The sequence below is a fragment of the Oncorhynchus mykiss genome, chromosome 16 (assembly GCF_057628025.1).
Source record: "Oncorhynchus mykiss isolate SJ-2025 chromosome 16, ASM5762802v1, whole genome shotgun sequence".
Taxonomy (NCBI): domain Eukaryota; kingdom Metazoa; phylum Chordata; class Actinopteri; order Salmoniformes; family Salmonidae; genus Oncorhynchus; species Oncorhynchus mykiss.
The window spans coordinates 14,894,306-14,913,066 of record NC_143037.1 but is presented as its reverse complement, the minus strand read 5'-3'; the positions used below and the strand labels follow the sequence as shown (position 1 = coordinate 14,913,066).

Sequence of the window (18,761 nt, the reverse complement as noted above, 5' to 3'; positions counted from 1 at the left end):
TAAGATATGCAAACATTATTAAAGTGGCATTATTTAGAGTGATTTGTATAAAGTGACTAGTGGTCCATTTACTAAAGTGGCCAGTGATTGGGTCTCAATGTGGGCAGCAGCCTCTATGAGTTAGTGATGGCTGTTTAGCAGCCTGATGGCCTTGAGAAGAAGCTGTTTTTCAGTCTCTCGGTTCCAGCTTTGATGCACCTGTACTGACCTCGCCTTCTGGATGGTAGCGGTGTAAACAGGCAGTGGCTTGTTCTTGATGATCTTTTTGGCCTTCCTGTGACATCGGGTGCAGTAGGTGTTATGGAGGACAGGTAGATTGCCCCCGGTGATGCGTTGTGCAGACTGCACTATCCTCTGGAGAGCCTTGCGGTTGAGGGCGGTGCAGTTGCTGTACCAGGCGGTGATACAGCCCGACAGGATGCTCTCGATTGTGCATCTGTAAAAGTTTGTCAGGGTTTTGGGTGACAAGCCAAATTTCTTCAGCCTCCTGAGGTTGAAGAGGCGCTGATGCGCCCTCTTCACCACACTGTCTGTGTGCGTGGACCATTTCAGTTGGTCTGTGATGTGTACGCAGAGGAACTTAAAAACTTTCCACCTTCTTCACTGCTGTCCCTTCAATGTGGATAGGGGGTGCTCCCTCTGCTGTTTCCTGAAGTCCACGATCATCTGTTGATGTTGAGTGAGAGGTTGTTTTCCTGACACCACACTCTGAGTGCCCTCACCTCCTCCCTGTAGGCTGTCTCGTCGTTGTTGGTAATCAAGCCCACTGCTGTTGTGTCATCTGCAAACTTGATGATTGAGTTGGAGGCGTCCATGGCCACGCATTCATGGGTGAACAGGGAGTATAGGAAGGGGCTGAGCACGCACCTTTGTGGGGCCCCAGTGCTGAGGGTCAGTGAAGTGGAGATGTTGTTTACTACATTCACTACCTGGGGGCAGCCCCTCACAAAGTCCAGGACCCAATTGCACATGGCGGGGTTGAGACCCAGGGCCTCCAGCTTGATGATGAGCATGGAAAGTACTACGGTGTTGAATGCTGAGCTGTAGTCAATGAACAGCATTCTTACATAGGTATTCCTTTTGTCCAGATGGGATTGGGCAGTGTGCAGTGTGATGGCGATTGCAGATAATTTAGATCAGTTATCTTTGCCTTCTTGGGTACAGGAACAATGGTAGCCATCTTGAAGCATGTGGGGACAACAGACTGGGATAGGGAGTGATTGAATATGTCCGTAAACACGCTTTGAGAACGCGGCTAGGGAAGCCATCTGGGCCAGCAGCCTTGCGGGGGTTAACAAGTTTAAATGTTTTACTCACGTCAGCCACGGAGGGGGGGGCGCAGTCCTTGTTAGTGGGCTGTGACGGTGGCACTGTATTATCCTCAAAGCGGGCAAAGAAGGTGTTTAGTTTGTCTGGAAGCATGACGTCGGTGTCTGTGACGTAGCTGGATTTATTTTTCTAGTCAGTAATTTCCTGTATACCCTGCCACATACGTCTCATGTCTGAGCTGTTGAATTGTGACTCCACCTTGTCTCTGTGCTGGCATTTCGCTTGTTTGTTTACCTTGTGGAGGGATTAGCTACAATGTTTATATTCAGACATTTTCCCAGACCAATTTCCATGGTTAAATGCGGTAAATCGCGCTTTCAGTTTTGCGCAAATGCCGCCATCCATCCGCGATTTCTGGTTAGGGTTAGGTTTAAATAGTCACAGTGGGTACAACATATCCAATGCACTTCTTTATAAACGCACTCACAGAGTCAGGGTATAGGTCGATGTTGTTCTCTGAGGCTGACGGGAACATATTCCAGTCCGCGTGATCAAAACAATATTGAAGCGTGGCTTCCGATTGGTTGGACCAGCGTTGAATGGTTCTAGTCAATGGTGCATCATGTTTGAGTTTCTCCCTATAAGACGGAAGGAACAAGATGGCGTCGTGGTCGGATTTGCTGAAAGGAGGACGGGGTAGGGCTTTGTATGCATCGCGGAAGTTAGATTAGCAGTGGTCAAGGGTATTGCGCATGCGCATAGCGCAATCAATATGCTGGTAGAATTTAGGTAGCCTTGTTCTCAAACTTTCTTTGTTAAAATCCCCAGCTACAATAACTACAGCCTCAGGATGTATGTTTTCCAGTTTGCATATAGTCCAGTGAAGTTCCTTGATGGCCATCTTGGTGTCTGCTTGAGGGGGAATTTACACAGCTGTGACTATAACTTACGAGAATTCTCTTGGTAGGTACTTGATTGTAAGGAATTCTAGATCGGGTGAGCAAAAGGAATTCGAGTTCCTGTATGTTGTTATGATTACACCATGAGTTGTTAATCATAAAGCATACACCCCCGCCCTTCCTTTTCCCAGAGAAGTGTTTATCTCTGTCGGCGCGATGCATGGAGAAGCCCAGTGGCTGAACCGATTCCAACAACATATCCTGAGAGTGCCATGTTTCCGTGAAACAGAGAATGTTTGTAATGGTCGTCGGTGGAAGAAGGTGAGGACCAAAGCGCAGCGTGGTACTTGTTCATGTTATTTATTTAAACTGAACACTATCAAACAAAGAAACAAAAAAGCACAACCGAAACAGCTCCGTCAGGTGCAAAACACACTAAACAGAAAATATAATCACCCACAACTCAAGGGTGAAAACTGGCTGCCTAAGTATGGTTCTCAATCAGGGACAACAATTGACAGCTGCCTCTGATTGAGAACCATACCAGGCCAAACACAGAAATACCAAATCATAGAAAAAAGAACATAGACTGCCCACCCAACTCACGCCCTGACCATACTAAAACAAAGACATCACAAAGGAACTAACGTCAGAACGTGACAATGTTACTATCTCAGATGTCTCTCTGGAAGGCAACCCTTGCTCAAATTTTGTCTACCTTGTTGTCAAGAGACTGGACATTGGATAGTAGTATACTCGGGAGCGGTGTGCGATGTGCACGTTTACGGAGCCTGACTAGATGGCCGCTTCGTCTGCCCCTTCTGCGGCATCGTTGTTTTGGGTCGCCTACTGGAATTAGATCTATTGTCCTGGGTGGTGGTCCGAACAGAGGATCCACTTCGGGAAAGTCGTATTCCTGGTCGTAATGTTAGTAAGTTGACGTTGCTCTTATATCCAATAGTTCTTCCCGGTTGTATGTAATAAGACTTAAGTTTTCCTGGCCTAACAATGTAAGAAATAATTCATAAAAAAAAACAAAATATTGCATAGTTTCCTAAGAACTCGAAGTGAGGCGACCATCTCTGTCGTTTCAGCCCTGTGTTTGCACATGCTCAGAAGGAGTGGGCCTCAGCAGCCATTTGACTAAAGAAAAGACTGGGGATGAGCACAACGACCCAGATCCACATTTAGTCAATCAGTCACTGAGCGGGGAGAGAAACAGAGAAACAGAATCCTGTCCTTGTTGCCAACAGGAGACCATTTCTCTTCACTGTCTGTCAAAGCCTGTACAGACTCATCCTTTGACGCAATGGAAACAGGAGCAGTGAGCGAGCCACGGCACATGCAGATATATGCCTCGCAGGAGTACGTCTGTGCTGCTCCCACTCCGCTTTGAGGGCGGTCCTCCGCCATCACACCAACGCAATGTAATCTTTCCACCTCACGCTCCAAGACAGGGTCAGGGAGTTTGACCACTCTGTCTGGAACGGGTCCGTCAGTCCTTGGGTTCCCTCCTAAGGGTTCTCTTTGTGTTTTTGGTGAGGTTATTACAGTGTAATTGTCGGTTTAATGACTTTCGACAATTTAGGTTTCTAACTTATAAGTACTTGAAGTCATTATGGAAGTAAAAATACACTGTCTATGTTCAGAGACAAACAATAAAACCTTTCAGAAGTGGATTTATAATGTTGACACTTTCAGTTGCAAATCAAATTAAAAGTGACACGCTATTGAGCAGCATCCAGGAGTCAGCCAGAGGCTTGTCTGGGAGGACTCACAGTAACGTGGCACGGGAGCCGGCCAGTGTAGGGGAGTAAGACACCCTATGCTCCAGATACACCTCTTCAAACACACACACACACACACACACACACACACACACACACACACACACACACACACACACACACACACACACACACACACACACACACACACACACACACACACACACACACACACACACACACACACACACACACACACACACACACACTTCCTCCAGTCTTCTGGGACTAGTTCATTGGAACTAAGCCTGGGACTGGTTCACACACACAGAGGAACATTTTCCTCCTTGACACCCAAACAGCTCTAACCCTCAACTGGGTGATTACTCTTTTGGTAATAGTAGGGAGAAGCAGCCATATAAAACATAATGTTGACCCCTAGTTATTAGAACAAACTGGACCAAAGATGAAAAACTGTTCATTCAATCTAAATCATACCACAAAAAGACCCTATTTTCACACATTCTCACAATTATTTTCATGCAGGGATTTGTCGGCCATAAATTAATCCAGCCTGTGTGAGCAGATGAATGACAATCTTTGAAAGACTGATGCTATTTGTCTTGACCATTCAGAGCCACTGTTAAAATCTCTCCATCACATTCCTGTTCTCTGGCACCATCTCAGAGAGAAAGCGAGAGAGAGAGAAAGAGAGAAAGAGAGAGAGAGAGAGAGAGAGAGAGAGAGAGAGAGAGAGAGCGAGAGAGAGAGGGGGAGAGGGGGAGAGGGAGAGAGAGCAAGAGTGAAAGAGAGATAGGGAAGGAGGGAGTGAAAGAGAGAGAAAAGGGAGGTTGAGGTAAACAGAAGCACCGGTGCATTCAGAGACTCCTGAAGAAGAGAGGTTTGGAGAGCGGTAACAGGCCTTACTGGGACGTCGATCTTGATGAGGGCGATGTCGGCCTTCTCGTCCACGTCTTTGATCTTGGCGTCGAAGGTAGCGCCACTCTTCAGCTCCACCTTCACCCGGTGCTTATTGGCCACCACGTGGGCGTTGGTCACGATCAGGCCGTCCTCTGATACCACGAAGCCAGAACCACTGGCCACCGCCACCTCCCGCTTAGAGAATACCATCCTGGGAAGAGGACAGAGACAGGAGACAGAGGACAGAGACAGGAGACAGAGGGTAAAGCAGGGAGACAGAGGGTGAGACAGAGAGACAGGGTGACAAAGGTGCGAGACAGAGAGACAGGGTGAAAAATAGCGAGACAGGGAAACATCCTTCATTGGTTTTCACCTAAAACTGTTCCACCTTGTAGTGCCTGCAACCAAGCTCTGTGATGTCCTGTAGAAGAATTTCAGAAAATCGGCCAAAGTACATGTTCTGCAATATCTGTAAATCCACATGTCCATGAGCAGAAGACCACATGGTACTACAAAACATACTGTATACCATTTAGCCCAAAGCCCCTCTTAAAGATCCCTTGAACAAATTTCCTGATGATGTGTTTATCAACAGGAGGGCAGGAGAATGTTTGTGTTCTCATAGCAACAGCAGGATCAACTTTGTAAACAATTTATACAAGGTCCTGAGTCAGGCAGACAACTATGTACACAGCTGTGACAGGCAGGAGATCTGGTGGTTGATCTACAGTGTTTAATATAGGTCTATACTTGTCTAACACTCCATCCACTCCTATATACCTTAGAGTGAAATTGGTCACTTTCTTATCATAACTTTTACTGGGAAAAACCGCATGCGATACAGTACCTGTTCTACTGTGGTCAGTGTGTGTGTGTGTGTGTGTGTGTGTGTGTGTGTGTGCTTGGTCTGTCAGACCTGGCCATCCCACATACAAAAATACAGTTTACTATAGAATACTACAGTACTTACTATAGAATTCTGTAGTAAACTGTAGTATACTGTAGAATAATATACTACACACTGTTGTATCCCTCGATCATGTGTAGTACGTAAAATAGCATTTGGTAGTATACTGTAGAGTACTATAGTAAATCCTACAGTAGTAACCACAATAAAATACACTGTAGTGAATACTAGAGAAATGTCAACAAAAACACTACAGTCCACAAAAACACAACCCTAATTTGTGCCATAAGTGAGAAACCTACATGCCAAGTATACAGCATATATTGTGTTCCCTAAAGGTTATAGAAAAGAGCAGAAGCTCTGACCTCTCCGTTCAGAACCCAGTCCTACCTACAGGTTATGGAACATTAGCTCTTTTAGTACCTCTCCAGTAGGAGAAAGACCACACTTCTATGTTAAAGATAATAAAACAGAACCACTTTAGGAAACAGTACAGTAATGTCCCCAAAAAGACTACAGTAAACACTACAGTAAATAACTGTCTGCAAAAACACTACAGTAAATGCCACAGTATATACTGCTCTTTTTTACTACAGTATGTACACTATAGTAAACTGGAAATACTACAGTATACTACAGTAAATATTACAGTATACACTATAGTATTTTTTCATGTTCGATGTTTCTGTGTGTTGGTGTGTGTGTGTGTTTGTGTGTGTGTGTGTGTGTGTGTGTGGGCGTGTGTGTGAATGTGATGCAAAGAAGAGAGGTTCTTACTTGCGGTAGAGTTCAATATGAACCACAGCAGGAGCAATCTTCTCAACCACGTCAGCAATAAAGTTGTATCTGTGGCGCAGACTGTCTGGATTCTCCTGGCCTGGAAAACATCAAACACATACAGGATTATATATTTACCACAAGCCCCGAAATATTTCCAAATACTTCAGGGTAGGAAAAGGATTATTTTGGCTTGGACTGGAACAGTGGGCATATCTATCTGTATAAAATGTTTGCTCAAAGTCTAAGCACTATACTGTGCATGTATATATATATATATACTGTATATATATACACACTACACTCTGTAAAGTCTACACAAGGTATTCCCAAACTCCCAGGGATACGCGCAATGCCGTCCAATTAGTTTTTTTCTCTCGCCTGAGTAGCATTGTTTCACTGCCAAAAATAGAATTAAACCATCTGCATTCAGCGAAATAACAACACAATGTCAAATACAGGTAGCCTAGTCAAATTATTAACATCCAATCATATTAACCATTACTCTCTCGCGGGAATTCCACTAATGGTCCGTATGTAGCCAAACGTAGCTGCTGCTCATGTTGGCATCTGTAATGATGGTGCAAGCAGTTGCTCCCGACGCCATTTGGGTACACTGCAGCATCCACGGAGAGGCTCTTGCTGCCAAGGGAATGCCTGGCAGCTTGAAATACGTTTTGGACACAACAGTGAAAATGGTTAACTTTGTTAAAGCACCTCTTATGGCTGCAATCCCGTTAACGGGATGATATGACAACAGCCAGTGAAAGTGCAGGGCGCCAAATTCGAAACATCAAAAATCTCAAAATGAAAAGTCCTCAAACATACATGTATCTTATACCGTTTTAAAGGTAGTCTTGTTGTTAATCCCACCCCGGGTCCGATTTCAAATAGGCTTTATGGCAAAAGCACCACAAACGATTATGTTAGGTGACCACCAAACCACAACAGCCATTTTCCCAGCCTCCTTAATGCAACCGCTGTGTCTGATTTAAAAAAAAACTTTACGGAATAAGCAAACCATGCAATAATCTGAGACGGCGCTCAGAAGAAATAGTCACAATAGCCACCATGTTGGCGTCAACATAAACAAGAAATTATATGATAAATATTCCATTACCTTTAATGATGTTCATCAGAAAGCACTCCCGGAATCCCAGTTCCACAATACATTTTTGTTTTGTTCGATAATGTCCGATATTTATGTCCAAATACCTCCGTTTGTTAGCGCGTTTGGTATACATATCCAAACGCTCATTCTGGTCAGCGTTACGTCGGACAAAAACTTTAAAAAGTTATACTACAGGTCGAAGAAACATTTCAAACTAAGTACAGAATCAATCATTAGGATGTTTTTAACATATAGCTTCAATAAAGTTCCAACCGGGGTATTCCTTTGTGTCTTGATGAGCAAGTGGGAATGCGCGTGATCAGAAAATGGCTGACTGCTAGATTCTGCTCTCCTTCAGTCCCACAACACAGTAGACGTCTCATTCAAATTTCTATAGATGGTTGACCTCAATTAGAACCCCTAGGAAGTGCAACATCATTAATATCTCAAGGGGATTTCATTGGGAACTGTAGTGAATACATACCAAGCTCAGATTTCTCACTTCCTGTTTTGATTTCTAAAGTTTTAGAAACTTTAGAGTGTTTTCTATCCAATACTAATAATAATATGCATATATTAGCAACTGAGACTAAGGAGCAGGCCGTTTACTTTGGGCAACTTATTAATCCAAGCTACTCAATACTGCCCCCCAGCCATAAGAAGTTAAAGCAAGGCCCCTGAACTCTTGTGTATTTTCTGCACTATGCAATGATATGGGCAGCGAGCATGTAACGCGTTTACAACAGCGCTGGTTTTCAAGGGGCAAAGTATTGACATGTTTTTTTTAATTGAGAGACAAGCTTAAAGTTTTCTTTACTGACCATAATTTTCACTTGTCTGACCGCTTGCATGATGACGAATTTCTCACACAACTGGCCTATCTGAGTGATGTTTTTTTCTTGCCTGAATGATCTGAATCTAGGATTACAGGGAGTCTCTGCAACTATATTCAATGTGCGGGACAAAATTGAGGCTATGATTAAGAAATTGAAGCTCTTCTCTGTCTGCATCAACAAGGACAACACACAGGTCTTTCCATCATTGTATGATTTTTTTTGTGTGGAAATGAACTCAAGCTTACGGACAATGTCAAATGTGATATAGAGAAGCACCTGAGTGAGTTGGGTGCACAATAATGCAGGTACTTTCCTGAAATGCACGACACAAACAACTGGATTCGTTATCCCTTTCATGCCCTGCCTCCAGTCCACTTACCGATATCTGAACAAGAGAGCCTCATCCAAAAAGTGGTTCTGTGAAAATTGAATTGAATCAGAAGCCACTGCCAGATTTCTGGATTGGGCTACGCTCAGAGTATCCTGCCTTGGCAAATCACGCTGTTAAGACACTGATGCCCTTTGCAACCACATACCTATGTGAGAGTGGATTCTCGGCCCTCAGTAGCATTAAAATTAAATACAGGCACACTGTGTGTGTAAAATGATTTAAGACTGAGAATCTCTCCAACACAACCCAACATTGCAGAGTTATGTGCATCCTTTCAAGCACACCCTTCTCATTAACCTGTGGTGAGTTATTCACCGTTTTCAATTAACAAATAAGGTTTTATATGTAAGATGGTTAAATAAAGACCAAAATGTTTGATTGTTGTTCTATTATTATTTGTGCCCTGGTCCAATAAGAGCTCTTTGTCACTTACCACAAGCCGGGTTGTGACAAAAACTCACACTCATTCTTATGTTTAATAAATGTATAATATAGTGTGTGTGTGGCAGGTTTACAATGCAAAAAACAACATTTGAGAGTGCGCTGACCCTGGTGCTAGAGGGGGTACGCAGCTGGAGGTTGAATGTTTGAAGCGGTACGGGACTATAAAAAGTTTGGGAACCACTGCTCTACACTATACTCTTATAAAGGAACTTTAAAGAGCGCAGGGGACCTCCTATCATCACTATACTGTATAAACATAAGCATATTCTCTATTGATAACATCCAGATCGGTAGTGCGAGGGACAGAACTCAGCTGAATCTAAAAAAGGGAAATTGGAACATCTGCTTTGAGGCTCCGTATTGTACTGCATGGTCAGTCCAGCTGAAGATCTTCTGATCTCCTCACTGAGCTTATAAAACTCAGGAAGTTTTATAACCATAACACTTGATTTTTACCTTGCGCAACCTTTGGTTACAGAACAGCTGCAGTGCGTGCAAAACATGTGCAATTACGCCTTCCCCTCCTCCCTTTGGGTCTGTGTCGGCCCAGTCAAATAATATCCCTAGGCCTATCCTCCATCTCCCCCTCTAATAAATAGCATCTTTCCAAACCACCTCGCAAACTGACAAAAGAGTTCATATAGGTTGTGTGGTTTGGTCTCACACAACCTATGATAGGCAAAACAATAACTGGTGTCTCCCCCTTTTATCTTACATTCCAACAATAATGCACTGCAGAAGGGCTGCTGAACTGGGCTGAGCACTCCCAATCACCCCAACCACAACATCATGGACATTCACAATGAGACCTGTGGAGGCTCCTCAGAGGAGGAAGGGGAGGACTATCCTCCCCAGTGAATTTCATACAAATAAAAATTGTAAAACATTTAAAAAGTTATCATTTTTAGATAAAACTATACTAAATATATTCATGTCACCAAATAATTTATTAAGACACACTATTTCAAAAAGAAGGTCTACAGTAGCCTCAACAGCACTCTGTAGGGTAGCACCATGGTGTAGCCGGAGGTCAGCTAGCTTCCTTCCTCCTCTGGGTACATTGACTTCAATACAAAACCTAGGAAGCTCATGGTTCTCACCCCCTTCCATAGACTTACACAGTAATTATGAGAACTTCCGGAGGACGTCCTCCAACCTATCAGAGCTCTTGCAGCATGAACTGCAATGTTGTCCAATCAATCAAAGGATCAGAGAATTAATCTAGTACTGAAAGCTTACGCTACAGCTATCTAGCACTGCAGTACATACATGCATGTACAATGAGAAAGAAATACAGTAGTTGAACAGTTTTGAAGAAATTAATTACTTCCAAAATGAAAGAGTAGCAAGAGAGAAATAGAGAGCGAGAGAGATTGTCATATTTTTTTCACTTTCATATTCACTTACTTAGCTAGAAAATGCAGCTAGCTAGTGTAGCCTACTGAAACACCCTTCTCAAACAGAGGGATGCTATGTTAACTAGCTGGCTATTACTTTCCAACACAACACTGAAACTCTTCCAAGTCAAGGTAAGCTTTTGGTTTGACAAATGTATTGTCCCGGGGGCCCACCGGGGTAACTGCTTACTGACTGTTCACTAACGTTACTGCACGATTGTAGTTCTATTAGCTATGCTGACTATGTTACTTTAGCTAATATGGTGACAGCGATGTAGGCTGTGTGTAGAGGTTATGGTATGGTTTGGCTTGGAAAGGTTTTTTCGCCTGGTCACATACAGCTGATGTACAGTATGTGCCTTGGCTTATGGTAGAGAAATGAACATTATATGGCAAAAGTACTGGTGGACATTCCTGCAGTCAGCATGCCAATTGCACGCTCCCTCAACACTTGAGACAACACTTGAGACATCTGTGGCACTGTGTTGTGTGACAATTTTAGAGTGGCCTTTTATTGTGCCCAGCACAAGGTTGCACCTGTGTAATGATCACGCTGTTAAATCATCTTCTTGATACGCCACACCTGTCAGTTGGATGGATTATCTTGGCGAAGGAGAAATGCTCACTAACAGGGATGTAAAACAAATTTGGACAAATAATTGTTGCTAAATAAGGTTTTTGTGTGTATGGAAAATGTCCGGGATATTTTATTTCACCTTATGAAACATGGGACCAACACTTTACATGTTGCATTTATATTTTTGTTCGGTATAGATTGGCATATTAGATTCTGGCAACTTCAATCCAACAGGTCATGACAGCCTAGTCTGTGTTTGTTTCATTAATATTATCTAAGGCTATAAGGACTTTAACTGACCTCAAACCACCCAGAGAAGTGGATTGTGGTATGTGCTTGAGCCATAGCAGGCTATATGTCTCCAGATCCAGCCTCCACCATCATGACTAGTCAACTTATCTGTAATAATTCTTGTCATCATGTTGCCGAAAAGAGTAAGAGAGAGGAGAGAGTTCTCTCGACCTGACCTGCACACAGAGACATGCACTCAGGCACGCCATGTGAAATCAAATCACATACAAATACTTCAGCTTTGATAAAAGGTCAAAAGATCAGTTGTAAAATTGAGGACACTCTATCTTTCTTAATCACTATCAGTCACACCAGCTATTTTGTGCACTGAAAGCCTATAGCATGATCGAACAGATACAGGCACACACAGATGCACACACAAACAAACACACACCCCAATTGAAATTGTATCACGTGGAGCGAGAAAATAATAGCCCTCTAACCTTACAGATGTGCGTTTCTCTGCCAAGTGGAACTCCCGATTATGGGGCATGCCATGGCCTGTCTGTCTATTCTTACCCACTGATGGTTTCCTGATGAGTCCATCAGCTATTTGACAAGGGGTGCTTGGCTTGACTGGCTGTCAGGCTGCTTTGGCCCCTCTCACAATCTGAAGTGAGTGCATAAAGAGAGAGACACAGGCTGGCAGGAAGTGTTATGTCTTAATACTGTAAACATGGTCAAATACAACTGTGTGGAATAGATCTTCCTCAATAGGTTCTTCTTTATTTGACTACAGCAACAGTTTTGCATGATTGAGGGGTTTCTTGCAGAATCTGTGAGTCCATATCCCAGTGCCATCCATTTTGTCACCAAAGCCCCATACACTACCCACCATTGCGACCTGTACGCTCTCGTTGATTGGCCCTCGCTTCATACTCGTCGCCAAACCCACTGGCTACAGGTTATCTACAAGTCTCTGCTAGGTAAAGTCCCCCCTTATCTCAGCTCACTGGTCACCATAGCAGCACCCACTCGTAGCACGCGTTCCAGCAGGTATATCTCACTAGTCACCCCCAGCCAATTCCTCCTTTGGTCGTCTTTCCTTCCAGTTCTCTGCTGCCAATGACTGGAACAAACTGCAAAAATCTCTGAAGCTAGAGACTCATATCTCCCTCACTAGCTTTAACCACCAGCTGTCAGAGCAGCTCATAGATCACTGCACCTGTACATAGCCCATCTGTAAACAGCCCATCTATCTATCTACCTACCTCATCCCCATACTGCATTTATTTATTTATCTTGCTCCTTTGCACCCCAGTATCTCTACTTGCACATTCATCTTCTGCACATCTACCATTCCAGTGTTTAATTGCTATATTGTAATTACTTCGCCACCATGGCCTATTTATTGCCTTAACTCCCTTATCTTGCCTCATTTGCACTCACTGTATCTAGACTTTTTGTTTTCTTTTGTTCTACTGTATTATTATTATTATGCCAATCAGTTGCCATACCAGGCGGTGATGCAGCCAGTCAAGATGCACTCAATTGTGCAGCAGTTGAGAATCTGAGGGACAACGCCAAACATTTTCAGCCTCCTGAGGGGAAATAGGTGTTGGTGTGTGTGGATCATGTTAATTCCTTAGTGACACCGAGGAACACCGAGCCCTGTTGATATGGATGGGGCCATGCTCGGCCCTCCATTTCCTGTACTCCACGATCAGTTGCTTTGTCTTGCTAACGTTGAGGGAGAAGTTGTTGTCCTGGTAGCACACCGCCCAGTCTCAGGCCTTCTCCCTGTACGCTGTCTTATCGTAGTCGGTGATCAGGCCTACCACCATCGTGTCATCAACAAATGGTGTTGGAGTCGTGCGCGGCCACACAAACGTGGGTGAACAGGGAGTACAGGAGGGGACTAAGCACACACTCCTGAGGGACCCCCGTGTTGTGGGTCAGTGTGGCGGATGTTTTCTTGTCTACCCTTACCACCTGGTGGCGACCCGTCAGGAAGTCCAGGATCCAATTGCAGAGGAAGTTGTGTTCAGTCCCAGGGTCCTGAGCTTAGTGGTGGGCAATATGGTGTTGAACTCTGAGCAGTAGTCAATGAACAGCATTCTCAAGTAGGTGTTCCTCTTGTCCAGGTTGGAGAGGGCAGTGTGGAGTGCAATAGAGATTGCGTCATCTGTGGATCTGTTGGGGCGGTATGTGAATTGGAGTGGGTCCAGGGTGTCTGGGATGATGGTGTTGATGTGAGCCATGACCAGCCTTTCAAAGCATTTCATGGCTACAGATGCGAGTGCTACGAGGTGATAGTCATTTAGACAGGTTACTGTGGCGTTCTTGGGCACAGGGAATATGGTGGTCTGCTTGAAACATGTAGGTGTTACAGACTAGGTCAGGGAGAAGTTGAAAATGTCAGTGAAGACACTTGCCCGCTTATCAGCGCATGCTCTGAATGCACATCCTGGTAATCCACCTGGCCCTGTGGCCTTGCGAATGTTAACCTGTTCAAAGGTCTTATGTTAACCTGTTTAAAGGTCTTACTCACATCGGCTACAGAGAGCGAGATCACACAGTCGTCTGGAACAGCTTGTGCTCTGTCACTGTCTTTCACGGTCAGCTGTGGAGCAGTTCGTCACAGCACTCTCCATCATGTCACTCATACAGAGAGCTGAGCATCATCAAGAGCAAATAAATAAACAGGTATTAACATAGTATTAACAAACTTAGCTACCAATTAACTAAACATGTCTCAAATTTGATTTGAACCTCTCCAGCAACAAAACATCTTATTGTTAGAGATTTTATTGACACTTCTTTCCATTCAAAAGGTATTAAGACACCATTCCATTCACTTTCTACTGACAGAGTTTAGTTGATTTTATATCCATGCCTGTCAATCACACATATACAGTATATATGCAACAAGTCACCTCATGACGAAACATGGCTCAATGACTGTCGAATTTGACCTAGATCTTGATCTGTTTAGAAGTTATACAATCGACTGACTTCATGAGGTCCAGATGCCATGATAACATAGGTGGGAGCAGCTCATGTAATGGCTTTATGACCGAGTTCTACCATATCTTTGGCTTGGCTGAGCGATCCTGTCCTCAGTTATTGAGTGAAACAGCTCTTTTTTGAGGTATCAAGGTAAGCCAGTCCTCTGACCTGAAGGTGCTAAACAGAATCCCAAAATCTGAAAAGGAGTTTTGTGTTCAAAAGTTGGGAGAGGGAGGAGAAGAATGAGGGAGTGATGAGTGGGTAGCAGGAGTTGGATACCCGCTAGGGTTCTACCTGTCACCAAAAGGGGTTATTCAATGGGTTCTCCTATAGGAACCGCTGATGGAACCCTTTTTGGTTCTAGATAGCACCTTATTTCCAAGAGTTTACTGTAGCAGAAAGCTGGCTGGCACAGAATGATCCAGGTGTGAATGGTGTGTTCATAGCTTTGTGCGTTTTCAATGTGTACCTTGAGGCCAAGCATCACAACTATACACATCCCAGAAGCAGAAAGACAGTATTTATTTACACTGCATACACCAAGTTCCCAAGAAAGCCTTGTTAGATTTCAACAGATTTTCACCCTGGGTCAATAGTTAGTTAAGACAGAAAGTTACTTCACGCAAAAACTAAAGTATGGCAGTTGGTTGGGGTGGATGGGTAGGCGTATAACGTAAATGTCTTGCATCCCAAGGGTTCCGTGTTCAAATCTCGTCAGGACAATTTGAGCTAATTAGCAACTTTGCAACTAGCATGTTGGCTAACCCTTAACCTAATTGCTAACCTCAACCCATAATCTAGTTAACGTTGACCAATAGATAGATGACGTTAGCTACAACAAATTAGAATTAGCAACATATCATATATTTTGCAAATGTGTAACATATTGTAAGAATTGCAATTCGTAACATATCATACGACATGGATGATGGACATCCACATATTAATACATACTATACGAAATGTAACATATCATACTAATTGGAGTGTCCCAGATGTATGTTTACTACGTCCAGGTCGGCACGTGAAGCCCTACCGGTTCATTAGTCAAAATAACACGGACAGGGAAGAAAACCTAAACAGCCACGAAGACACACCATTGAAATGTCAATCAAATTGCAAGTAAAATGTGTTATTAACCAACAAATTAAGATATTTGTAGGATATGGTATCTCCTTGTGAAAAACATGTACGACACAAAATCTCTATCTGGTTTAACCGTAGGCTACTGGTAAATGTGTTGGGTGTGATTGTTATACATCTTGGCACATACTGGCTCTACCACTGTGCTAGGCTACAGTTAAGACAGATCCAGTTGAACTCGGTAACATGTAATTTCGGGAGATGGGATGTTTTAATGAGCAAGCAATTATGACATTTCAACGCAGACCATTTCAATGGATAATATTATTTATATTTGGTCTTTCTTGGACCTTTTATGCATTATGGTTTTACGCACAATATTGCACTTGCTGTGGCTTTTATCAAGACAACCAGTAATTTGTTATACATTGTGTTGAATTCCAATACCTTTGCCACAGGTTCCTCTCTGTATGAAGATGACCGGTGGCTGCTGCAGCTTCAGGGCCCGATTACTCACTCTCTTCAGTTCGCAGATGTTTTGGTAGGACACCCCGTCGCTGCCGCACACCGGGTCCGAACCTTTGCAGACGCACACACCGCTTTTGCCCCGACGCCTCACTGTGGCGGACACCCCAATTCCGTCCGTTATCGAGCATTCCATGCCCTCTCCGCACTCCGGGTCCCCTAATCTCCCTGTGCCGCCGCATGCCTCACCCTCTTCGGACGCACAGACCGGACAACAGTCGCATTGGTCAAGTATGTCGCCGGCCATGCAGTCCGCAGGGATCGGGGGACATAGAGATTTGTCACATTTATCTGGACAGCCGATGACATATCGCTTGGTTCTTGCCTCGCAAACTAAAGGAGCAAGGAGAAAAGTTGCGCAGATGACCGACCAAAACATTGTTAAATATTAAACTGAAAAAAAGCAATGATGCCAGAAAACGAATTTTCAAACGTTTCTACAAAAATGTTTTATCTGCATAAATAATAAACGATGCATAAATGTGAAAATAAATGTCAGTCGCTTTTCACTAAACTGTGCTTCGTTAGTCTACTGCTGTCAGACAACAACGCTACTGTAACTCCCTCTGTGATGTTGCAGAGTTTATAAAGGCAACAACACCTTGTAGCAATATAAACAAGACAGGCGATGGGTGGGCTCTACTGACGTGCAGAGGGTTCAGTACATATGCCTCCTCCACCCGCCCTGTTACTGAGGCTATGTCAGAGCATCAGAATGTACCCTGAGTTCATTTCAAACTGATCATACATTGCTTCATTCAGTTGTTCAAAGAAACAATGGCAATACACTTTTGCTCTTATAGTAGCATCGCCTACCCATTAATTTCCACATCATATAACTGAGTTGTATAGATTTAATTACGGCACTGGACTTGGCCTAATTATTGTTGTGGAAATTCAAAGATGCCCAAAGCAATTGCATGCTCTTTGATAATTGATTTTCCTTTGCCATACTATCAATGTTCAACAATCTGGTTACGTAAAACAAAAGCCACTATATATGCTTGGTGCATTTTTTTTTTTTAAATGATAGAATCCTCAGCAGTTGAATTTACAGCCGGGAAAGTGATGCAAAGGTTATCATAGTTCAGTTTAAAGATTTGGGGTTGCAGTCCTTGATTTGTTGATGGTCTGGGTCTGGGTAAGGGCCAGGCAAACGCCTACAGTATGTTATGTCCGTTAATGTTAGTGCATGATTCTGAGAACCCTAATGTCTACGTCAGTATTCTGGAATGCTCATCCATTCCATGGCATCGTACTGGAATCCAAAAGCAAATATAATCACTTCCATGTGCTGTTTGTAATGGATTGATCGAATACCCTCTAATCCTAATGCACTTTAAACGACAGATGCTTGTAATGGTCTTTGAAGAGTTTCTCTCCCACAATGCATAATTTCCAAGGGTGCTGTTAGCCTAACGCTGGTTTTGTGTTCGTTGCCATTACCACCCTCATTGCGACTAAACAGGATACAGCTTTTGTCAGATTACAATTTCTGTAGCAGGTTAGAAGAATTTACGCAGCAGGTTAGGATAATTATGGTAGCACGTTAGGAGAATTAGGTTAAGGTTAGGAAAAGGGTTATGGTTAGCTAAAATGTTTCAACTTTTGATATTCATTTGACAAAAGCTGTATTCTTTCTAGCCATGACTGAGGCCTTTAGTATGATTGACAACTTTTTTTCTTGTTTAACCTTAAATTAACTAGACAAGTCAGTTAAGAACAAATTCCTATTTACAATGACAGCCTAGGAACAGCCTTGTTCAAGGGCAGAACAACAGATTTTTAGCTCAGGGATTTGATCTAGAACGCTTTTGGTTACTTGCCCAACGCTCTAACCACTAGGCTACCTGTTGCCCCAAGGCAACAGAAACAACTGGAACAACAGTAACAACAGGAACAGGAACAACGAGAGCTTGCTCATGTTGTTTTAAGTGTCGACAGCTACAGTGAATGTAACACTAAATCCCAGGCAGTTATGCTGGAGAAACCGCCCACTCTTCACTTCTCTCATTGCCACTGGGAGTGAGAGCGTTGGGAGTGTTTGGGAGCTGTGTTGATCACTTGTAGGATCTGAATAACTAAATTGAAAAATATGAATTATCATTTTGTTATAAATCTAATCTGCCAGATTATGACAGGACATTGTTAAGTATAATCACAATTAGATTCTCGAGGATGCCACTGCAGAAAACAACTAACATCAACGAGTGTCAGAGTTGACTGAATCGGAGCGTCCTTAAGGGCCTAGCTTAAGAGAACTCACACAGTGCTGCTGGTCTGAGAACAGTGATTCTGACCCACTGGCATGTTCAGGGATCGTTTATGGGACCCTCGACATCTCATCACAGTTTACGATGTGAGTGATGCTGGAGGGGAGTCAAACAGAGCTCCGGGAAACATCCTCCCCTCCACTCCTCTCTATCCCCCTCTCCATCCCCTCATCCATGTCTTCCGAACCTGGCTGTTCCAGCACGTATGAGTCACACCCGCTCGCCTTTCACAGCCCCATCATCAACACATAGACAGACTCCAAATGGCCCACAAAACGAATGAGTCTCAACCCATTCTCATCAGCACAGCTCTGCTCTATTTGTGGTTTTGACTACCACCAGCAGAAACATTACTTTACTGTAGCTTATGTAATACTGTGGATG

General features: G+C 43.5%; 1 protein-coding gene across 2 annotated transcripts in view; it reads right to left on the bottom strand.

Annotated features, from left to right (window-relative positions):
• htra1b (HtrA serine peptidase 1b) overlaps nucleotides 1–16,872 on the bottom strand; it is a 34,164-nt gene extending 17,292 nt beyond the window's left edge. The window contains exons 1-3 of one of the 2 annotated variants that reach the window (XM_036946272.2): nucleotides 16,027–16,872; nucleotides 6,501–6,600; nucleotides 4,823–5,027 (exon numbers count right to left, since the gene is read on the bottom strand). In XM_036946272.2, the coding sequence (XP_036802167.1) occupies nucleotides 4,823–5,027; nucleotides 6,501–6,600; nucleotides 16,027–16,483 (762 nt within the window). In that variant the 5' untranslated portion in view covers nucleotides 16,484–16,872. The remainder of the gene's footprint in view (nucleotides 1–4,822; nucleotides 5,028–6,500; nucleotides 6,601–16,026) is intronic. The other variant, XM_036946271.2, reaches the window with a different exon arrangement.
• Between the last annotated feature and the right edge of the window lie 1,889 nt (nucleotides 16,873–18,761).